The sequence below is a fragment of the Coturnix japonica genome, chromosome 2, assembly GCF_054131305.1.
Source record: "Coturnix japonica strain WE chromosome 2, WE-NBRP24, whole genome shotgun sequence".
NCBI lineage: Eukaryota > Metazoa > Chordata > Aves > Galliformes > Phasianidae > Coturnix > Coturnix japonica.
In genome coordinates this window covers 104,100,591-104,125,861 of record NC_140664.1, presented here as the reverse complement: position 1 = coordinate 104,125,861, position 25,271 = coordinate 104,100,591, and the positions used below count along the sequence as shown (strand labels likewise).

Sequence of the window (25,271 nt, the reverse complement as noted above, 5' to 3'; positions counted from 1 at the left end):
TTAGCTGTTCAAATCCACCAAGGGTATTTACTATTAAGGCCCTTATCCCTATGAAACAAATTTAAATATTAGGAGCCCGCTGTACATCTCAATTAAATGGTCTTACTCTGCAAGTCAGTTTGTGTAAAGTCCTATAAAACTGACAGAACAAAGAAGGCTGTGTTTAATTTCCTGTTTTCTTCACTGAGCCCTACGTAAATGGTGATAGAAAACTTCTAAAGTCAAAAACATAGACGCAGAGTGCTTTGATGTGGCAGTTATGTACATACAAGGAATTCCTTTTTTCTAACCATCACTGATAACTAGATGCCTTTCAAGCTTCATAAAAAGGAAAACATTCGTCCCCAGGTTACCAAGGAAAACCAAGTTTATATCTATGCAAAAAGAAATCCTACGCATTCCCAAATCTTGATCCTTCAAAATTTGAACTGCAGAGCTATTAATTAATGTAGTTCATGTGAAGATTCACTACCTATTATCAACTCTCAAAGCAGGACCAACTTCAAAGCTGAAGCCATCTTCATGATCAAGTTGCTCAGGATGACAACCAGTCAAGTTCTGAGTATTTGAAATGATGCATGCCCTACAGTCTCCCTGGATCACCCACTCCAGCATTCAACCAAACCCTCTATGAAAACAATTACATGATGCATAAGCTGCACTTCCTATCCTGCATTTTTGCATTTATTTCCCCTTACCCTTTCACTGTGCACCTCTGGCAAGAGACCGATTCCATCTTCTCCATAAGCTCCCTCCAGTCAGTTGATGACAAGAGACTTTGGAACAGAAATGGCTATTTCGCAAAATCTTCAGATAAGAAATTGAAAAGGTCATCTATTTTACACAGAAGCCTGTTCATATGCAATCACCTCAGTTTTCCAAGTATCAATTTTCTGCAAAAAGAGCCTTATTATAATTGAAGGGGCTTTTTCTGTGTTTTGTTGAAAGAATTATTTGACAGAGATTATCACTTCCCTTGAGAATAAAATATCTGAAATCAGTTTTTTTCCTCAACAGATTTACGTAAATGAATAAAATAATCTATTCCGCGAAGCGCTATATGCCTTAGCTAGAGGCCATGGCACTGTATATTTTAGAATCTGGTAGGGCTTCCCTACCAGAACCCTAACCTATTCTGAAATCTCCTGTTGCTCCTAGTAATTAAGTATATCTCTTTGTACTGAAATATCTGTGCAGATAAGACTGAAAAGCATAACTGAAAATTTCTGTATGCACAGCATATGGTAAAGCAGCTCAGTAAGAAAGACTGTTTTCTCACCAAACAATGAAAGTCTGCATCACATTATGCTGACAGGCAGAAGCAACAAATACCACAACTCTCATTATGCACAGAAGTGGGTTTCTTTTGTAGATTTTAAATCAAATATGAGTTGGTAGCAGCAGTCAGAAGAGAAAAACGCTCTAAATGTTTATTTCTGCTTGGCTCAATCAACAGTACTCAAGAAGGTACTGTCAGTAATTACATTAGACATGCAGGTAGTAATAGTAATGGGAAAAGCCTAGTGCCTGCTGACAGATCTGCACAGGGATTTTAGCACTGTATGCCCACAGGTCTGTCCCAAGGCTTTATGGCCCACAACCAGCACCCATCTCTATAGCCTGGGGAAGGAGCCAGCACTGGGTATCTGAGGGAGCTGCCTGCCCTCACACCACACATCCAAACCAGGCCATAGCTGAGTGCAATGCTCTGAGTTCAAGGGCCTCCTCCTGGCTCTGCCTCTGTAGCGACATTCATTTGTAACAACACTCATAAAACATATAGGATAGAAAACTGAAACTAAACATCGTGCTGTTCTGGTAAAAGGTTTCAAAAGAAACATTCGCCAAAAAAGGTTTCTGTACGTCATTAATGGTCACAAATACATTCTTGTTGCAAATCTAAGCACACTTCTCTCTCTTGTACAAGCACTGCAAAAATGTCTTTAAATGAACTAACTCAAGTGCATCTATTTTCTGATCTTCATAAGGCAAGAAAAACATTACGCAGTGAATATCTTGTCCCATATAAAAGTTACACGTTCCTAGGAAAGGCTTTCACACTTGCTTTACAAAGTATTCAGAAAGCAAACTTGGTAAGTGTGATGTTTTAATGTTTCAAAGCAGTTGAAACATAAACTATAAATGAATTTCAAATGGAGTCATCCATTCAGCAGGACTTCTGAGATCCATCAAGCTACAAGTTCAGCCAATTTCTAGAAGAACTGATTTTAAATGGACTAAAGGTAGTAAACACTATGAAAATCATGATAATGATTTAATAATAAACATTATGAACATCAAGAAACAACAGGCTGCAGGAGTTTCCCATATCATTTCAAAAAGCTTTGAGCAATTTAGACCCATCAAGTTCACTTCAAGTTTTAAGTTTCAGTTGTACAATTAAATAAAACTTCCCTTTCGTGGCTCTAATGCTTGAGTAACATTTTTATATGCTTCAAGATTATGAAGCTGCCACCTTTTCACATGGTTTATGACGCTTCATAAACCTGGATGTATGAAAACACTTCCTCAGATAAAGTAAGTTTGCAAATAAAAACATAAGTATACACCTTGTGCCATAAACTTTTAAATAGCATTGCTTTCATCTTGCTGCATTTTATATATTTACTTTAAATCTTTACGCTATGTAAAAGACGTTGGCTTGTTTTTAATGGCATCTTTCTTAAAAATAAGTTTATTTCAAGAAGAAACACTAGAATTTGCATGGGAGCTTTGAGATTCCGCAGAAGTTATATAGCTAGGAATGAATTTCAGGGTGAGGCAGTTCATGCCTGTTCCATTCACTCCTGTTAGGCTACTATCAATAGCTCTTCTAATTTTTTGTTGTTGCTTTTTAAATAAATAAGTAAATAAACTCTCTTGGCTCAGGCAATTTCAAGAGCTCCAGTAACACTCAAATTCCAAAACATTCAGTTTGGCAGAATCAGATACCCTAAAAGACTGTTCTAGAATTTAAAAATAATTCTGTCTTCTGAAACAACAACATGAATGCTGAAAATTCAGTTTGGGTGATCTCATGAGTTTTATGTCTATACAACAAGACTGCCACCTTTCCTTCTTCAAAGGCAGTCTGCAAATAGTTTCAACAGCATTTGTGAATAACTTGCCTTTGTAGATAGTAAAGAACAGTATGCTTTACGTTGAGGAGAATTATTCTCTCTGCATAGAAGTCTGAATACTGTAGAAATGAACAGTAAAACAAAATACATGAAACTTGACTGTGGACAGTAAAATGCAGAACTCCCACAGAAAAAAAAAAAAAATGTGTAAATTTCAACACACATGTGACAAAGGTGTAGTGATGCAACCTAGCTCCAAAGTCTATCTAATAGAGACTGTATAAGAAGTCATAATAGAAAAATATCCTTGACTTTTGTGACTTACAGAGCAGATCTAAAGACAGGTAACATTTATTTCCGAACACAATTAACATTACTGTGCAAGTCCACTTCTGGTTGATGCTGCAGATGAATCAGCATGGTTAACATTCCTGGCTAGTACTGTGCTTGAATAAATTTTTATTTATTTATTTATTTATTTATTTATTTGCTTGCTTTCAGTTAAATTTAAACACTAAAATTCAAGGATATTGCAGAAGATGGATGAAAGTTGGTCTGCAAGAACCATTAATGATTATCCTCAACTTTTGCATTCAGATGTAGTTTCACACCACTGCACTGTACCTTTGATCACATGAAAAAGTACAACTTCACAAAAAATAGAATTTCAAAACTCCTTACCTCACTCCTTCCCATCAAACAGGGCTCTTTTCAAGATCATTATTAAGTCTTTTAAAGGCTGAAACATTCACTCCATAGTTTGAGGACCATGCGGAAACATGTTCTGAGCCGCCTGTCTAAATTAGTGCAGCCTGCTATTACAGAGCACGACAGTGTTCCTCTTATGTCTTATATTCACCTGCTCCTGTGCCTTCTCTCCTAAAACATTTTACAGGAAATATTCATGGCTTTTTGAATACTTGCAATTTAGATGCATCTAAAAGGTAGAATGTTAAAGCTACCGCCTAAATTAAAAACTAAAAACCCAAACCAACATAGCAGTACATTCCACTACAAGTTACAGAATAAGTTCTCTTAGTTCCCCTAAGCCTTTTTATAGTACTAAAACAATTTCCAACTGTTCCCAACACACTAAACTGCAAAACATTTGCAGAGAAAGTTTTCCACTTAGATATACAATGTTCACTTCTAAAGGAGGAAAAACTGCAGGATTATTTATCTACTTATCAACTAAGATTAACAGAAAAGCACAGCTGTTTTCTCAGAGGAAAAATACGGCTTTAAGCCATCAAGGTATCAGAGCTAATAGGGTCACTTGAAATGTAAACACTACTTACACCTGCCAAGGGATAGTGTTAGAGTAGCTAGTAAATCATCTTAACTCTTGAAAGCTGCTTCTTGGATTTATGCCACAGAATACTATTCTGTTGAGACAGACACTCGACCTCAGATTTTCTACAGGAACAAAACCTCTGTTATGCATAAACCCCTTATCTTCGCTATGCCTGTAACTTGTCTTCTGTTATTCTTAGCAGACACCTCTTTTCCATTAAGCTAGATCTAATACATGTATCCAAAAATCTACTTGAAAAACCATAGCAACTCAGTTTTAAGAGAGCTTTCCTTACATATGGTTCTTAATAGATAATAGGGTCCTTAAAGATGCTGCTTTAAAATGCTCTTGTCCTTTCTAGTTCTTCTAAAGTAACAAACACAGCTTCAGTATGAAGTGTTACCTTTGTTTAGTACTGATTTAATCCAATCATAATTGCAGTTTACCATTTTGACCCATTTCTCTTTTACATGAAGAGTTATGAAACAAGTAGACATGTTTAACCTTTCTAACCTAAATATTTTCACTCTGGATACGTACCACACTTTCCCAGCAACCATAAATAGAGTACAGAGCCCAGTCTCAAAGATTTATTTTTATTTTCAGCAACTCGTCTACTTTCCATTAAAATTTCATGTCAAAATTACCAGAAAATAATTCTCCCATACTGACAGGACCAAAAAAATATTGCTTTAGTACTAAGTTATAATTTCTGAGGAATCAAACCAATCAGCATCATTTTGTAGTGGCTTTAAAGCTATTAAATATCCCTTGTTATTGCTGACTCTCAAGGTCTGGTGCTTCAAACCATAGCTGAACTCAATTAACTGTTTGCTGTCCCTCCTCTAAAATGAATTAACGCACATTTCTGGAAAGTTTCCAAATTCCTAGAACTCTCCTCCTTTTCAAGTCACTGGGAGAACTGGATTGAAACAGCTTCAGGTCTTGAAACACATTACTTAATGTTACCATTGATCTTTCCAAGACTACAAGAAAATTTTCACAAGTTCATAATGAAAAATAATACTATCTGGAGTTTTCTACTGTTTGCAGACAATAATTCTATTTCTCTCCTTGTCAGATTTTAGTTTCAGAATTAAAAACAAAGCAGCTCCAAATTCTCAGGTCTTGTCACATCATCATAGCTTACAATTAGTGATCCCATAATAAACAGCTCTAAGTTCACGTACATTTGTCATCTAAAACATCCTAAATCTAAACAACTTATAGTAGTAACAGTCATTTGACTAGAAGAGGGCAAGGCGGTATGGCTAAGAGCAAGGTGAGGATAGGGATAACCCCTCATCTCTCCTTCCAATTGCTATTGACTCAAGTGCTCTTGAAACACAAGCCTTGGTTTCACCTTAATTTATTCTTTGGCCACAGGAAACACAAGATATTTTCAGAGTCAGCAATGAAATTGCTGAAATTGCCTCAAGCAGCCTTAACCCGTCTCCCCACCCCTGCCCTGTACCCCTTGCAGTGCTGTGCTGGCTGCAACATTCTTGTGCCTGAGCTATCAAGGAGACTGGGGAAGTGATCTGGTTGCTCGTTTGTTCCCATGCCATTTTTCTGCTGAGGCATTCCAGCTGTTGGGTGCACTGACAAACTGCTCCAGCTGAATGCCTGCCTCCTCTTAACCCCCACCTCTCTGCCAAATGCACACATACTTTTTTTGGGTCTTGTCCCAGATAAAAACAAGAGAAGGAGATGGAGGAGGAGACAGCTTAAGTCTGCACTAAAGATTTAACTGCAAAAACAGACATGGCAATGGTTTCACAGGAGCTTAACTGTATATGAAGTGGCATTATTGTCATCTCCACCTCTGTACCTCTCAACCTTATACTCACACCACACTTCCTTTCTCCTCTCAGTATTGGCAGAAATCTATCTGCAAACTGGGCAGATTGGTTCAGGGTGCTCAACTGATGAGACCTTTTCTCACTGTTTTCCTTTGTAAGGGGTGTTTCTTTTTCTAATAGCTTAACGTATTTAACAAGGTTTACTATACAGTTGGACAGAAAGTGTCAGTTCAAGATAGAAAGCAGAAAGAGGGAAGGAAACACAGCAACACCCAGTAACTATGAACTGTCTCATAATAAAAGAAAATATGACAGCAACCTAAACTCAACTTTTATCCACTAGAAACTGCCGCTATAACACCTGTCTGGTGTTCTGAAGCAGCAAGTCACTTCACTCAGAAAATACTAGTTACCGTAACTCCTGATGGCATTCTGGCATTTCGCAAATGTTAATTAAGCTTCTGAGCAAAGCTAACTAAATAAGATTTAAAACACTGCATGTCCTCTAGCTTTTTCTGCTTGCATCACTAACTGGCATGCATGAATTTTCATTCCAATCTACTTCCTTTTCAAGTCAGCAAGAAATTAATTCTTAGACAAAGTATTTAATTTTGCACTTTTCAGTGTACAATGGACTCAATATATTTTCTTCTTTCTTGACCAAATGCAAGATTTGGAATTAAAAAAAAGGAAATTCAGTAGGGTTCCATAATACTTTGACTGCAGGCAGACAAATGTACAATCAGTATGGAACTAAAAAACTGTCCACCTAAGCAGATACAGTGCTTAAAAGTGTATGACCACAGTCACAGGGACAGTAAACTTTCAGACAATAAAATGTCTTCCTCAAGTCTCCTCTTCTATGAGCTTTGGCATCATTCATGCTGGGAAACAATCTGCCAAGAATAATCATTTACTCAAAACAAAATTCTGACTGATAGTCTCATAAGCAAAACTTTCCCTTGGAAAACGTCATGAATGCTTTAAAAATACTTTTTCCTCTGACAGATTCAAAGAACACAGAGGATTTACTTGTAAGTGCAGAGACCAAAAACAGCACAGGTCATTTGCAGTTTCCAGGTTTCACTCCTAGAGCTGCATGCCGGCCATAAAATTCAGGTTCCCTTCAGCAACACTGGTTGCACTTGAAGGAAAATAGATATTTTATCTAGAGGCAAAAGATTATAGATTAAGCAGAAAACCCCCCATAAACTTACTCTCTAGTTCTTCTTTCTCAAAGTTTGTATTGATAGTAGAACTGATTTTGCCCATATCCACAACAGCTTCCTCATCGTGACCCTAAAGAAGAAAAAAAAATATGAGCTTCAATTAATACACAGATAATACTAACTTCTTCTGGATTCCAAAACATACTCCTCAGTTCCAAAGCTGTTGGCTGAAATTATGTAAAATAATAGAAGCTCACCCCTTAGAAACTGAAAGGAAATGAAACTGAAAAACTACTCACACAATTCCTCAAGAAAATATTATTCTGCATTGAAGGAAAATGTTTTACTGTTGGTAGAAAATATCAAAATAACAGTATGATTAAAACTACAAAAGTACGTGTCATACAAAAATGAAGTAAAATATGCTTAGTTATTTGTGTAAAGACTAAAGAGAGGACAATTCAAAACTCCTGGACTACTATTTACTTTCACAAATTAATTGCTACTATACATTAAGAGATGTTGCTCCAAGTTTAGAAAGAGAATCAACTGCTGTGGCAAAAGGCAAAAAGATGGGACAAAATTTACATCAAATTTCAGCCAACATCTCAATAAAGATAAAGAGGTGAGGGACACAACAACACCTGAACCCTCAGAACAAACAATGTCTACAGAAACATAAAACCGTTTAGATTAATGCCAGTGAACAGAATTCAAAGCTGGAAAACAGGAGAATAAATCCACTGATATACTAAACATTGTGGCATTTCCCTTTGCAAGGCTGCTGATTTCCTCTTATTGAGGATCAGGACACGCATTCTAGGAGCAGAATATTTTTTCAGTTTTACCCTGGACAGTAGCAAATGTCCTTCACCAAACCAGCTGGCAAATTTTACCAAGCTACAGAATTCACACTCAGAGATCTTGAACCCATTTGTTTAGGGAACTAATCCCATGTGAGATTTTCCTGCACAGATAAGGAGCTTTTATGAACCGAAGGTAATGTGGAGGGGTAAACGACTCAAGCGTTTCTTCTAGACCAAAGATCCAAATAACAAACCCTTTGCCCAGTTTTCAGCAGGTCGTTTATATGCTACAACTCTCCCAAATACAAAATTATACAACAGCAGTTGTGTCTTCTGTTCAGTTCCTTTACTACTGAGAAGTTAACACCCAACACACTAAAGTGTGATGTTTAAAATAGACACAGGCTCCAGAGTAAGTTGTACATCCCTGAATGCTTTCTCTAATCCTACACAGCACTGGAGAGAACATGCCTAACGCAACCTTTGCAAACTACTTTTAGCTCAATTTGACAAAGAAATCTTAAAATAACTGTTACAGCAATATGTATGCCAACCTCGTCTCAGAACAGACACCTCAACAACTCAACAGCACAGTGTTTTCTCACAGGGAAGAACTGAGAATGAACATCACCACAATGTATAGCAGCTGTAAGCCAAAACAAGCTGTAGCACCCTACTCACCACCCCCGGAAACAACCAAACACACAACTCCTCAGTCCCTCTAGAGCAGGTACTATTACAGCATGTCACCCACTCAAAAACAAATCCTAAACATTGAGTAATTAGGACGAGTATAACAAAGGATATAAAGACAACCAATTGTCCAGCACACAAAGGAAAAAATAATTTTCACATGAGATTTCTAATGGATCCCATAACAAGTGTCCTTCCATTTCTGGGAAGGCTGTAACAAAAGCAGTTAGACCACACGACAAAGGAAAGCAGCTGGCACCATGTAAATAAGCAAGATGTTGAATAAGGAGTAGCATAAGACAGAACAATTTCATGAAAGCCAAATAAAGGAGGATTTTGTCTCCCTAAGACTGAGGATGTCAAGAAGAGTATTACACAGTAATTTCTTTTTGTCTCTTCAGTTGCATTGCAAAGGCAGAGATATGCAAGTGTGTCAGAAAAATCAGACTCCTTCACAGTCTGGACCACTAGAGGTAGTAAATTTCAGGTGAGTAAACCAAAGTTCTGTCTGGTGCACAAAACTGTGGAACTATTACAAGGATGGGAACAGTTAATTTATTAATAAAGAAGTGGTAGAAGTTTAGAAAGTATCACAGTATTAAGATCATAGGGGCGAGAAACATTCCTGCCTCCTACACATCCAAACAGGATTAAAGAGCCCTCCAGGAAATGCCTCCACAATGCAATCAACTTCTGCCATCTCTTTGGTAACACTTCTGGAGGTAGGGGAGAAACAGTTCCAGTAGGAGGTCTTAGCTCTTGAGTTTACTGAAGATGTGTTTTCCTGTACAACTCTGGGGGGGAAAATTAACATACAAAAAGCCAGTAACAAAAAGAGCTCTAGAAGCAAGCAGCAACATTACAGTGTTTAAGCTAACAATCTGCTGGGGCACCAAAGAAACACAGAAAAACATCTAACTGCACTGGTGTGTTCATAACACTACACAGGTAGCATTAAGCGTAACCACTTTCCAGTTTATCTTAGTAACACAAAACAGAAAATAGTAAGTCCGTAGTACACATCATTTCATTGAATCTGATACATAAGCAAAGCCAGCGTTCAGAAAACTCTGAAGCTAGAGATGGAAATAAAGATAATTTAGGTGATCTGTAATGCTTAAGTAAGTTAAAGTTTGAGATGTTTGCAGCCATAGAGCCCACTAAAATATCACATACCTAACTTTTTTTTCCTCCTCAGTCTCTCGTTTAGGATACTCAGAAGCTCGCCAAGCAGTTTTCTAGCAACACAAGACAACAAGAGTTTTCCCTGCCTCATTATACAGATGAATGCATACTGAAAGAAAACTAAACATGTGGAAAATTCACATGTGAGAAAAGATTTCTTTTCCAGCAATGTTCTCAAACTGTGCTTGTTGAATCTCTTACACTGTGACATTAATATTTATCCTTTCCTTTTAATAAGATGCCAGCTTCATACATACAGATGCAGCCTTCAAAACCACACCATGTGAAACTAACGTCTTTTGAGATTAGATTACAGAAAGGCATGCATGCCCTTGTAAACCATTCTATCACTATCTCAAAGTACTCAACGTATGCAAAGACTCTTCCAAGAATAAACCATTAGCAACCACAAATATCATACATGAAAAAGTATATTATTTCTAGCCTTTGTTTAGAAAGGCACAAAGAACCATTTTAATGGAACCGTGTTGCCAACAGCAAGTCCTAGGATAGTTTTGCCTTAGGTCAAATATAAAAAGAAAAATTCAAACTGACTCCAAGCTTCAGCCTTTTCCTTGCTAAAAATAAAGTCTGTAGGGCATAGGTTTCCAGTAATTATAGAAGATCCACCACGTCAGTTTAAGGCACAAGCGAGAGACAACTTCCAGCTAGTGAATCAAAATGCATTCCCACTTCAGTTCATCTTTTAGTTTGTAAACTGTTTAGAAAGTAAAAAAGTACAAAGCAAGGTAGGACCATTTGCAGTTTGTCAGCTTTCCCTTCCTAGGCACCTAAAGATAACAGCATTATCTTAGTAAGCATTCTTCTGCAGTTTATCTTCAATTCCATGTGAAACTTCATGCACTGTGATCCCACAGTTGCTCAGAGACAGCTGACAAAGATAAACCAAAGCAAAATTCAAGACCCACTTCTAACACGTGTAACTCTTCTCACTGAAGAGACAGAACAAATGAGATGAGAAGGGGGAGCACAGGGAGCCCAGTCAGCACCCTAGTTTTTCCCAGCATGAATATCACTCCCCTTTAATGCTGCAGACCAAACACAGCTTTCAAGTTCTCTTTTCTGTTGGCAATTCTAAGTGATCTCTGCTAGATTTCCCCATGCCACCTCTGGTTTTCAAGTGTCTTTTTTCAGTCTGGGAGAAGAGCTTAATCTCCCTTCTATTGAAGACAATCAAGTACCCCAAAACTGCCCATGCCTTCCTCATTTGTCTTCCCAAACATGTGTCTTCATTTTGTACAGTAAGCTTTCGTATCTAAATATCAACGTTACATGTTTCATAACAGTACTATAGTACTATTAAAAAAACAACAACAAACTTAGTCCTACATTGCGCAAAGCATGAAGGAAAACACTCCAGTTTGCTAGGATTAAGCTGTCAGCCTCCAGCAGCATGTGTCAGTTACTATCTAGCATAAATATGACGCACTGCCTATGAAATGTAAAGGAAACTTTCCACTGCCATCCGCACATGCTCTTTTCAACACAAAGCTGCCTGCCCTCCTTCACTCAGACAGGACAGGCTTCAGAGGGCACACAGCACTGCTGAGTAACTGCTTTCAAGAGATGCAGCAAACTCGTATCAGTTTTAAAGTACTTACAATGTAGTTCACTCATATCCAGGTGATAAACAGTGATCATGCAGATGACTGATCCAGTTAACTTTTGAAATGTAAGTAAATAATCTAATAATGTAATAAACTAATTATGTTGTGAAATGCTGAGGTTGGAAAAAGACAACTAAGATATCTAGTCCAACAAGCCTGCCTACTAACCACGACCCTCAGAAGAGTCTGAGCTCAACTGTAACTTTGTTAAGACAATACTCATCTGCTCCACTTACATCCCCTCAACTGAATCTCTCCAACACAGCATAACTAATTAATTGCAGCACCAGAAGAGAGCTCTGGTGTTCATGGGAAGAAGGGCATAGGAGGCAATACACAAATGCACACACATATACAAAGACAACAACAATTATTTCCAGCAGTTCTGGAGATGGTTTGCCTTTTTGTCAACTGAGGCATACAATGCCATGCTACCAGAACCCCCGCTGCAGAATTTCAACTAGATGCATAAAGGCAGACAAGGGCATGGGAATATCATCTCCATCTCTCCCTGGCCCCAAGTCCAAAGCTCCTCATTCTGGTGCTGTACTACTACCACTGCCCACACCATCACATTGGACACATTGCACTGATGGCAACCTCCTCTTGGAACCTCATAAGTGCACTGTACTGTCAGGCCTCCTTTAGCTGGACTTGTACTCAGAAAATAGATTCTACCTATCAAGGTTTCAGCATCCAAAAAAATAAAATGAAATACAGAATAGTTGCCAATAATGATCTGCTTTAAGCCAAATAAAGAAATGAAAAGCTCTATTTTGAGCATACATCTCACAAAAAGACAAAAAGCCTAAATAAAGACTACAAAACCTGATTCTGCACTTGTTTTCCAGATGTGTGCACAAATGTGTATACATGAAAAAAATATAAAAAAAGACTGTAAATAGATAGGCATACATGCATTGTTTTTTCACACTGCTACTGAAAACGTTCAGCATCATTAAGAACTGGTAGGGTAATTCACAACTCATTTCCTAAATGGCTTATTTCAGAAGCCTATGTTCCTGTTCTAAGCATACATAAAACTCCATGGAATCAGACATTAAAATACATCTCCAATTTAGAGACTGCATGTACAGCTTCTCATCCAATCATTCGGTTTCCTAGAGCTGTAAACTAATAAGCAGTAATATTGCAGAGGCAGAAAAATAAAAAATAAAAACAAAAGTCAGATACAACCAGTACTTCCTAATTTTATAGAACAAATCAAGTAACAACAGCAAGTCTAGAAGTACATAAGATGAGAAGCCTGGGAAATAATGCCACCTGTGACTTCTCATAAGAGACTGACACCAATTACTTCCTCTGGCAACCACCAGTACCAGGTCTGTGCCCCAGCTCTCCTCTGCTACCTCACAGTGCACCAACCAGCCCTAGATAAAGTACTTTTGACCTGGTTCCCCTGCAGGAACCAGTAACAGCAGCACTTGAGAAGTTCTAAATAGATTGTTCTACTTCTGTCAGAATGATTCCCCTTTAAATCAGAGGTAAGATGAGATGACAGTGGGGAGGAGAGCAGGCATCTCCAGTTGTTGGCACCTTGAAGGACAAGCAGGATGTGAAAATCAAACGTTCTTTCCCAACAGTAAGAAGTGAAGGCCTAGGTAAGAACAAAACTAGTAGAAATTCACAAACAGAATACTTGCCAGTTTTAAAATAGAAATCATACTGTATTGACGGGTTCCTCTTGGTCCTACTTGCCCGCACTCTCAATTGCTGAGAAACAGCTGTTTTCCTGATACTTTCTTGTCCTGTTATCACAGCAGTAGCTATTTCCCAAGCACTACAGAAAAGATATAATACAGCTCCAAGGCTTTGGGTCCCCCCCACCTCCTTCTTCCTACGGATTTTATCTGTGGTTATCCCACCGCTGTTACACAACTATCCTCACAAGTCGATGGGAATTCCTCCCAGAGCAATATCCAGAGCCACACAGAGAAGCCGCACACTCAGATTTCACTAAGACCACAGCTATAGCAAAAGAGGTTAGCAATATTTAAAGAAGTTTTTCTAGCCTGCTAATCCTCTAATTAACAGCACAGCTTATCCTACTAAACACTGAACTCAGACCAATCTGCTTCCAGAACTCTCACAACAAGCACAGGAGCTACACAAACCTTCAGTTTGGATAAATAAGTCCAACAGACATCAACAGAATTTGGCTGACACCCCTCAGGCCACATTTTACTTTTCCAAAGCTGTGCATGGAAGAGAGTAAGGAAAGAAATTTACGCATACTATTCTAAAAACAGGTACTATTTTTGGAAGAAGAATAAAGAAGTAGCTCTTAAAAGCATTAATATGTTAATATCTCTCCCTTCCTGCACAGATGCACATACAAACTAATTGATTATAAACATTAAAAGTAGTATTACTTCAGTGGTTCTAGCAAACAATCAGGTCACTGTCTGGCTGAGCACCACAACCTGCAAGAGAAGCCTTGGCTCTGACCAATAGTCCAAGTAGTCCCCATAGTCTTTATACCATAACCACAAGGCCATTTACTAATCACAGTGCAAAACAAATTGAATTCAACCCCAGTGTTCTGTGAGCTCGGAAATTTACTACTGCGCATGAAGTTAGCAAATAATGCCACCACTCCAACAGAAGGTGTCAAGTTGCATATTTAACAGCCCAGTCATCATTTTACAAAGCGCATTCTATCACTGTCTCACAACAGTGGGTTTCATTCAAAAGTCCATGGCTCCTTTCAGCTCCATTATCTCTAAAATCACAACTTAAAAAGCTCAACAGCCAAATAATGAAAGGATGTGTAAACACCAACAATGTGCAAAAATGCAGACACCCTGGTGTAAGTGCACCCTTTAAGCTTTCCATCAGCTTTAACCAGTGCCTGCCCCTACCAACACACAGACACCTGAGGCAGCCCTGTGCCGAGCTCAAAGCAGCACCACAATGAAAATCAAAGGCCAAGTGCTGCACAACAGAGCCCAGCAAACAAAAGCAGTTAGACATATGCCAACACGTGTAAATGAAGTGGCTTGTTATGTTCATAAAGGAAAACAGAAAATTTAGCAGTCTTCTCATAAAACTTGCATTAACTAATTGAAGCGTTTTTAAAAGGTTTATGGCTTGGGAAAATTCTACCCCATAGATGTTAGTTTCCAGGTAGCTGTAAAGTAGCAATCCCCATTACCTCCTGCACTGCAGGTAAATATTAGTGATAAAGACTTCCTACATGAGAACAAAGCAAAGTTCATAATGCAGGCAGTAATGTCCACTATAGAAATCCCCACAAACGGGTTTTTACAGCCATGCTGCTCAAGTCAAAAGAAAACACCCAGGAACATTTGACTTGTAACAGAAGTCACTGCATTCGTTGCCCTGGCATTTTTTGGGGGGAGGAAGGGTGGGAGTGGTGGCATGAAGAGGAAAAAATCAATTCACTATTTCAGGAATAGAAACTCCCTTGCTACCCTTGCACAGAATTACTCAGAGCCACAGTTCGTAACCTTCGGATTAAGGAAAGCTGACTCAAAACAACACACACAAAACAATCCACTCTCAAAATCTGCTAGTACACAGATGCTTGTACAAGCAAATCTTTTTTCAGTAATAAGCCAGTTACTACACTTCAGCAATTCTAATTACACAGCACAGAAACACTGCTGCTTCCAGTCTGTCTTCTCCCATCAGATCTTTTCCTTCACTAACAGAGATCTGAGGGTGTAGAGCCCTGCACCCAAACCCACTCACGCCATTCGGGAGCCACACGCCGCTATTTACATACGTGTTGCGCTTTCTTCCCCAGCGGAGCTCCTTCCATGCTACCCGCAGTGCCCTTGCACAGCGCTCCCACAGCTTGGCAACCACACGCAGACAGCTGCACGTACCGGACTGCTGCACGTACAGGACTCACAGGAGGGCCCAAGGAAGCAGCTCCTGTCCCGCAGCCAATCACACCCTCGCAGGCCTCCCATCTCCCAGGACACGGAGGGTCGCAGGGCAGCAGAAGGAGCACAGTGGTGCGTCTCTGATTCCCGCTCAGAGAATACCAAAAAAGGAGCTGAAATGGAGCTCGGGACTTTGCATTTTCTGCAGCAGCCACAGCTGAGGACAGCTACAAGGTTATACTTTCACTCTGATCCTAGCCTTCATTAGCACTATGAAACGAAATGTACCTTGCTTCCCAGAAGTTAAAACATCTGCTAAGCATGTTTATCGCCATGTCATCGACCCTTTGCTGAGCACTCATTCCAAAGCAGTTTTTTGTTCTGACATAAACCATATATTCTCAATCTGCAAAATGAACTAGGGATTACTAAAAAATCCTCGTGCAGTTTGTTCCCATTTCAGTAAAGATATGATCACCAGCAAGCATGTGTGTATGCAAGCCTTTCCTCCTCCAAACTGCTAAAGGCCCTCTTCATTGCTACACAAATGACTAAACACTTTGTATAGGAGGAACAAAGGTAATGAAGGGAGCAGACATCCTCACTCCTAGTAGGTCTTCTCAGCTGAGCATCCCCAGCCACACCTATGCTGTCTTGGATACACAGCACAGACATACACAGTCTTCAGCTTCTCTGCTAGCAACGTGGCTATGATGACAGTATTTTGGGTTGGCTCTCCTACATTTTAAAGCAGTCTTCCTTAGGAAAAACCTATATTAAAATTATTTTAATTCCCACAAAGAATACAAAGTAGGTTTCCACTGGGTGAGGTGAAAGGCTATCTACTCCTTTGGGGCAGAATACATTTTCTTTTTGGTCTGTAGTCATACGGTTCCCAGCTAACAGACACTCAGTCTTGGAACAAAGTAAACAAAAAATTCAGAATATTTCTTCCTTTAAAAAGAAACAGAAAACAACACACATGTAGAGCCATGCTCAAAACCCAACGCTATAAAGATTAAACAAGTCTTTTATCAAGCAGACTCAAGTTTCCATCTTATGAGCCTCATACCAAAACACTCTGGATAAAAGTCTGCTCTCACCTAGAAGTAAATACCAAAGCTTTACTTCACATGGAAAGTTATGTAGTAACACAAAACTGCAACTGTCTCAACACGCTTAACTACAGTAAGAATTCTTCCAAAACAAACCATAGCCAACAAAACTCAAAACTATCCTGTCCTTGAACGTGTTCAGTGACAACAGCGTGAGAACTCAGCTAAACTATTTGTGCTACAGCAACCTTTCAACCACATATTTGATGTTCCACATGATTCCTGATGAAGTGTATGAGAGCTTTATAGCTATTATAAATGTTTTGTCCTTCAGTCTTTCCTCCTGATTTTCACTTTCAGACATGTTCAAGGTGTATCTCATGTCACATGTTACAATCAGCTTCTGCATCAATTATCAGAACATCCATTATCACTTATTACAATTAACACTTCAATCAGAGGTCCACATCTATTACTACAGTTACAAACTCTTCTTTTCTACCCTTCAAATTTTGCTTTTGAGACGACAAAGCAGTTGCCAGCCCAGCCTGTCGTGCAACCTGCTTTCCTGGGCTTCTCCAGCACGTCCAGGGCTGTGCTCTCAGCACACTTAGCAGATGGACATGGGCACAAGGAAATGGAGAGCTTGTTGGAAGCCACACTGACATACACATCTATCTAAGTTCAGGAATTGGTAGATCTAGGATGAGGTTTGTATTGATACTTTAAATTCCTCTCTCAGAAACAGGATTTTTGAGTTGCATCCAACTCAGCTCATCCCTATAGAAATCAGTCATACCAGGCCAACTCTACAGTCTTCTTGAATGCAGCCCATCCATGTAAGAACACCACCTCTCCCTTCTCAGCTGTACCAAATACCACTAAAGACGGTTTTGTTCAGCTTCTTTATTACATGGGAACCTACTAACCAATACTAAGGAGAGTTTTCTATAATACCAATTAATTGTGTTATTCCTCTTAGCAGATATTCTTCTCTTAGCAAGGAAAAACAGAACCCATGGTAGGCAGTGGCTCATCATTTAACAAAATGAAATCGCCCATAAGAATAAAGGCTTGACTGCATACAAGCATTTTTTAAGACACAACTTCCACAAATAGCTAGTTCATAAGAGGTGCATCAACACAGCACACGTCAGGCTTGCTTCAGTTCGTATAGGCACGTACTCACAATTTGCATGTGTACAAAACCACAGCAGTGTTCTGTGCTGATACTCTCTGGTGTGCTGCCCTAATGGTGAACTCTGGGATTTCTCAGACTGCTGTAAACCACTGGGACTAAGAGTATTAGGCAGGCTGCGAACTGAGATCTCTGGTAATGTTACACAATCACACAACCATTGGGAGAGCTGCAATTCAAGTGACTAGAGGACAATGCTGAAGGTTGTAGTGTGAATAGACCTAAATGGTGAGACTACTATGTATCTCACTGCATAGATTACTTTGTTACTTAACCTGCAGTTCTGATCTGGATACATCATAATGAAGTAGAACAACAACAAAAAAAAATATATGTGACATAGAGTATGTACTTTCTGTACTCAGAAACATCCTCCTGTAGAAACAGATGGAAGAAATTCCTGTTCAAACAACACTCTATCAAGAATTTTGCTCCCACGTGTATGAGGAAGTGGTCACCATGCAAATAGCTTTGAGCTAACTAATGTTCTTGGGCTTTTTCTTTCTTTCTTTTTTCCTGGCAGGAGGAGGACACTTTCCAAATTCAAAGCTACTCCCTGTACAACTACAACATGTCTCTCATCATTCACTTTTACATAAATTTGTCTCTAGGCCTTTTGGCAGCATTTTTGACAGATATTCAAGTTTTTCTTATCTTAAAGTAGTCTTAGATCGTCACCTGAATCTACAAGAAGTATGAACCATGGCTGTTTCAACACCATTAAGGCAATCTAACCAAGCTCACATATTTATATGTTCCATAGTCACTTGTACAAACATGAAACATTCATGCCCTAGAGTAATAGATGGCATAGAATGAACACTAGATGAGTCCAGATATGAAGCAACATAATACGGGACAGATAAAATTAACCAGTTTGTACTGATGTTATTTGAAGTGCATGCAAGCCAAATCCTTACCCTAACAGTAGATTGTCAGGCAAGGAAAGAAAAGAGCAAAGGGGGTCTGTGTATTCAGTTATGACACTCTCCAGATTTTATCAAATCAAAGAGCACCCACATACAACAGCTCCTGTACAAGATCAAATATCAGCAGATAACACATAAAATATTACTCTAGGAAAGTTGTAAAATTTGACAAATTACTCGCCTACATGTTTCTCTTGACACAGAATTAGATTGTAGACCTCATGCATCTGAGGCCTAACTCTTCACCTTCAGCTTTCCCTTTCTCTTGAATTCTCCTTTATTCATATTTGTTTGGGATGCAATTATATCTATGTGATAGATTCACTGATAACACATTCACTCTTACACTGATGAAACATTACCTACAAATCAATGTACAGCAAGCTGTAGCATGAAGGCAAGGCAATGAATAGAGATTCTGATAAAGAAAGAAGTAATAGTTCCAGCAATCCATGTCCACCTTGTTAGCAATAGCAAAGAAGACTGGAACAGAAAGCTGCAGTTCCCTTTCTTGTGATAGTGCCGGCAATCATGGGAGCCAACACTATACAAGGCCAGGGTATCCAGCAGAAAGCCAGCCCAAAGAACATTTTGCCACTTCAGCTGTGAAGCCACTGCTACCAAGTCAGCACTAACGGCATTAGGAGGGTGTCTGGCCCAGGTGGCAAAAGAGCAGGACCATGGGGGAATTTCCAGCTGACACAGACATGCCCTGCAGAAGAGCCCCATCCTAAAGTAGGGTAAAATCAGCAGTTCAATGGACAATGTTTAAGGGAAGAAATCTGACAGAAATCTAAAAAAAATTAGTTACGAAAGAAAGCCCACACCTCTTCTGAATCCACACCACCCTTTTTCTAAAGAACAACCATTAAAACAAGCCTTTTTAATACTTAATTACAATATTCTTTTTTCTTTCTTGAGTAATCACGTAGAAGAATCTATACAGTAGTGCTTCCAAGACAGATGCACACATCATTCTTTTGAAGAGTGAAAGATTAACATTCTAGGACTGTTACTGAAAACTCATGACTTGAGTGGATATTTAATAAAAATGGTCTAATGCATCTGACAGGTAAATTATTTGTTATCCAATTTGTTTAACAAACACTTGGAATTGTCCACCTCAGTCAACATTACATGTAACATGCATTCTGACGAGCCTCCTGTGAAAAAAAAAGGTGCTTTCTGAAACAGCTACTCAAACCACGCAGAAATGTTTTTAATCAATTTGGAATAAGCAATGTAAGTTATCTGTCTTGTTAATACAGCAGTAAGACCACAGTACCACTCACCTTAATCACTGTGCCACCACCCAGTAACAAAAATATGTGTCTGAAAAAGACAGATCTCAAGTCAAATTTACACAAGCTTTTACACTGACTCCTGGACGACAGGTTATTATCTAGTGTTGCATAACATCTGCTTGTTATTTATCACCATAATTCTCTTACATGACAAATCTGGACTTCCAGAACAAGCCTGCTCCAGGCCTATGCTTTCCGAGATGCAACCATGACAATTCTGATCCAGCCTTAAGAACCCTAAAGCTTCAATATATCAAACCACACCCTTTGGTACATACTCTCCTCCTGTGTTCTCTTCCTAAACTGGAAAGGAGTTTCAAAAGCTTTAAGACATCCTTATGAACATGAACAATCCCATTAAAAGTCAGAAAACTAAAACGCGAACTCGGATGTATAGTAAATCAAACATTACAGAAATGAACAAAATTCAGACTGGAGATCTAACAAAAGATCTTCCATCAATATGACTCAAATATGCCATATCCAATGGCTTCAGGCACTTTGGCCCAGATGTTTGTAATTCAGCATTTTAGAGCCAGTATGGAATTTTTAAATATTATAGGGGAAAAATGTGTCTATCCCCACAATGGCAACAGCATGCCATAGCCAAGTCAAATTTCTATAAACACTAGATAAGGAAGAACAGATAAAATGAAACTGCACAACATTTTCTAGCAACTTAAGATACCAAGCCTCCAAAACAGGGTTGGATTTCCAAAACTATCAAACCTGTAGAGAAACAATCTATCTGCATAGAAGAAAACACCTGCTTTTACTGTGACATACAGGAAAAAAAAGGTTAACTACAGCTTACAACCATGGGGACGTATCACTGCAACAAGTGAATTTCTGACACCAGATAATTTAATTAATTACACATGTACAAATATCAAAGTCAGTGCTTAACAGTGGTGGTAGGTCTTTTGATATTTGGTGTTGTTTTGTGTTGCTTGTTCTTTTGTTTAGGAGGAAGGAGAGAAGAAGAATTTAAGGGTACTTACAGAGATACCTTCACTTTTATTAAATGAGTTACATTAAATAAAAGTTGCGATACATGTGAAACAGCAGTTTAGAGTAGAAATACTGAAACCTTCCCTCCCAAAGCCAAAATAAACATGCAGAGAAAGTATTAAAAAAAAAAAAAAAAATTTTGAATATTCCTGTCCTCTGGGCAAATCTTCATGTCTGTAGTGATAATGTTTTAATTTGCCTAAATTACAACCATATTATCAGCAACTTCCTACTTTATTATTTTTATACAGTGTTATGTTGCCTAAGTTGCCCTAAGTTGATTAAGTAGAACCGTAGAACCATAGAATCACGAGGTTGGAAGGGACCTACAAGATCATCTAGTCTAACCTACAAAAAACCACTAAACCATATCTCCTAGCTCCCTATCCAGATGCCTCTCGAACACTGCCAGGGATGGCATCTCCACCACCTCCCTGGGCAGCCATTCCAGTGCCTGACCACTCTCTGAGAGAAAAAATTCCTTCTTATGTCCACTCTAAACCTCATCAGATACAACTTGCGGCCATTTTCTTGGGTCCTGTTTGTAGCCTCAATCAAATGAAGGACCTTAATGGCAACATGGCACTCATGTTTAATAGAAAACCACTTCTTTTTTTTTTTTTTTAAAAAAAAAAAAAAAAAAAAAGTACCCTTTTACTGAAATTTTAATCACCCTTGAAGAAAATTGGATATTTTGGGAAAGCCCACGTCACAGCTTTTGGTGATCTTTATGTTTACTTCAGAGCTCTTGGCCTGGATGCAATTCATGTAAATAAAAGCAGTATATCTCATACTTTGACTTTAAGAACCATTTACAAGATTTCTTCGAAAGAAGGTTTCTAAAAGATTTCTCTTAGAAATTTTAGTGTTTTCTTCCTTGAGCATTAAAAAAAAAAAACCAACAACAACAAAAAAACCACATAAACAATACTAGTAGATGTATTAGTAAAAAAGGAATATAAAGAATAATATGTGTATTCAAAGCCTGTTTCAATTTCTTGATCCCATAAGATAAAAGGATATATATATTTTTATAGCATGCAATATTATCAGCAGCTCATACACATTCATACACGTACATTCTGCTAAGCAGCAGCATCACTAACACATTCAACAATGGAGGTATGGGTACCATAATGTCAGACTCTGAGAACTACCACGTCAATACGCTTCTAGTCTGGGTCTTAGTTTGAATTTAGCCCACATGGCTAAAAGCTCTGAAAGAATTAAGTAGCATTAGGAGACAAAGATAGATATGCAGGTTTAGAAGATGCCATTAGCAGCACTCACAGATTGTTTATAACAAGGAGGGTGGAGGAAGAGGGTGGAAGAAAGTTCAGAAGTTTCCTGGAACTCACCCCTTTCCTTTTTCTTTAAATAATCATTTGCCTACTTTTATAGCCCTACATCCTTATTGGCATTTTAAAGTAGTATTATATTCCACAGCAAAGCTTACTCAAACAAAGAAACAAAAAAATCCAGTTAACCAGTCAAATATTTTCTAGAGGTTGAAAATTAACCAGACTAATACAGAAGCTTATCAAGACACTTATCAAACAATGCATTTAATTGAAAACACAAATACAGGAAACACATCTATGCTTACACTGCTAAAAAATCAAGTATCCTTAACCTTTCATCTCCATTGTAAAGCACTGACTCAAATACACTTTCTCAATTCTTATCTTTGTCACCAAGATTTTATCGACCAGAAGCAACAAAGACACAACACAAAATACCCTCTCCTTAAGTAGATTTTATTGGAACCTCAGGAAACTACAAAAGAAAATTATATCAATACTTTCAAGGAAAACAAAACCCACAGTTGATTCTCAGAATTTTCTAAAGAGATCAATCCAGAAGCCTCCACTTATGTGTGGCTTATTTTACTCACAAATAAAGATGTGACACATAAGCACTCAGAGTCTCTGTATTAAGGAGTATGAAGGCTGCACTCTAAGGTGATGAAAAAGCCACTGAAGGAGGGTAGCAATCAAAGGAGTTACAATTCATATCTGCATGATACTAACGGATAATCTAATTCTCCCGTCCTATACTTGTCAATTAGAAACCACTTTACAAACATATTGTGAGCAAGCCTTGAGGTACAGGCTTTCTCTACTGCAGTAACAAACTCCAAAAAGAAAGTACTAATTAAGTAATTATACTCAAAACCAACCCTCATCTGGAAGGGAAGACTGTGGAAGGGAAGCATAACTGTGTTATGCTCCAGACTCCTCAGTTCTGCTGTAGCTGTACGCTGGGTGGCCCTTCCTGTGTTGAAAAGAATACTTGCTCATTGCTCTGTCCCTCTTGTAGGGTCCCAGTTACAGGAACACATCCAATTATTCATTCTAAAGCAAGTAAACCTGACACTGTTTCATTGTATCTAGTCTCTGAATAACTTTGAAGGAACATTATCTCCATTAGTAAGACTTCTGCCAAACTACAAGCTACTATTAAGTTTAACATGTTAGCTTACATAATCAGTAGAGGACACTAACAAAGAACAGCTTTCCTATTTTGTAGAGTCCCACAACTAACACTACCAAAAGCTTTGCTGCTTTAGCATGATGTGAGCTCTTTCAGACTACCTTTTTGTTTGACTTCAAACTAACTGTCCATTTTCAGGTTTAGATTTCCTGTGTCTTTATTTAAACTATCAGGTATGATAATAAAGCACAGAGCTTGTTTCAAAACCTATGTCTACACTGGTGATGCAAGTTTAGAACTCCACCACTGACGACAGCCACAATGTGTGACTGCTACGCATACTAAAGACAAAGGGAAAACAGGATTAATTTTGTATATTTCTGATTTTTCTCCTAACTAAACTGATTCATTGGGATCCCAGGGGTATAGAAACACTTTCTTCAGTAATAAAGATAGCACAAACCAGGAAAACCAAAACTTTGAAGAAGAAGAAAAGTTTACATCCAGGAGATCATTTACAGTTCAGTTTTCATTTCTATCTATTTAAAATCAGGCCACTGGAAAGCTGCTGTGGGTCTCTATCTAATTACTAAAGAAATAAAGCAGGCACTTCACTAAAAACTTAGTAACCTATTTGAAAGTGAACCAGCAGAGTAACATGGTAATACTATACAGCTTGAAAGAACTCAGTGTTTAAATATATACAAAGCAGTACGCAACACCTAAGTAGAGCTGCAAGCACCCTCTTTCCAACTCCAACAGAGGGGCACTTGTCTGTAGCCACCAAGGGAAACTCTCCGCTGCTGCAACACAAGTCACTGTCGAACCTTGCAGGTATGTGGAAAAAACACCAATTTCTCTGGCATCCCAAACTATTTGCAAGGAGAGACATTCCATAGGACTCTTTCCACATCACTGCATACAGATTCACTGCTCACACAGAACAGTACGCTCAGTGACAATCCAATTCCTTTGAGGCCATCTTTCAACAGAACAGGCTATGGATAAAAGCCAAAGTTTTTTTCACAAAGAAAAGCATTAGATATTTTGTGCCAAAGCTGGAAACCAAAACAAACGTAAGTACGAAAAGTAAGAAAGTATCCCTTGCCAAGGTATACTCAATAACTTACTTCTGTTCCTAGCTGCTACATGTGAATTTCCTGCAGAACCCTTGGGAAGCAACCTGGCCATGAACAGCCACAGGACACACACAAGCTCACCATCACCAAATACCACTTTTCACAAATTCCTTGATCATTGTCTTAATTTTTCCCATACAAGCAACAGAAGATTGAAAGCAGTTCCTCAATTTGTTCCCTCATATTCCCCCCTGTACTTCACTTCAGGAATACTAACAGATTCAGAAGATGTTGATCACAGAATCAGAGAATTGTAGGGATCAGAAAGAACCTCTAGAGATCATTGAGCCCAAACCCCCTGCCAAAGCAGGCTCCCTAGACCAGGTTGCAAAGGTAGACATCCAGGCAAATCTTGAATATCTCCAAGGAAGGAGACTCCACAACCTCCCTGGGTAGCCTGTCCCAGTGCTCCATCATCCTTACTGTGAAGAAGTTCTTACATCTGTGCAGAACTTCCTATGCTCCAGCTTGTGGCCATTTCACCTTGTCCTATCACTACACACTACTGAAGTGTCTGACCTTGTCCCTTTGCCTCCCACACCTGAGATACCGATAGACATTGATCACATCCCCTCTGAGTTGTCTTTGCCCAAGGCTGAACAGACCCAAAGTGCTCAGCCTTCCCTTATAAGAGAGGTACTCCAGGCCCTTTATCATCTTTGTGGCCCTCTGC

At 38.7% G+C, this 25,271-nt stretch overlaps 1 protein-coding gene across 9 annotated transcripts in view; it reads right to left on the bottom strand.

The window, feature by feature from the left end:
• The window catches only part of SLC4A7 (solute carrier family 4 member 7), a 78,143-nt gene that overhangs the window by 39,334 nt on the left and 13,538 nt on the right, over positions 1-25,271 (bottom strand). For 6 of the 9 annotated variants that reach the window (XM_015853940.3, XM_032442356.2, XM_085538342.1 and 3 more), the window contains exon 2: positions 7,394-7,475. In XM_015853940.3, coding sequence (XP_015709426.1) covers positions 7,394-7,475 — 82 coding nt within the window. Of the gene's footprint in view, positions 1-7,393; positions 7,476-15,426; positions 15,621-25,271 lie in introns of those variants that run through there. The other 3 variants (XM_085538344.1, XM_085538345.1, XM_015853941.3) reach the window with 2 other exon arrangements.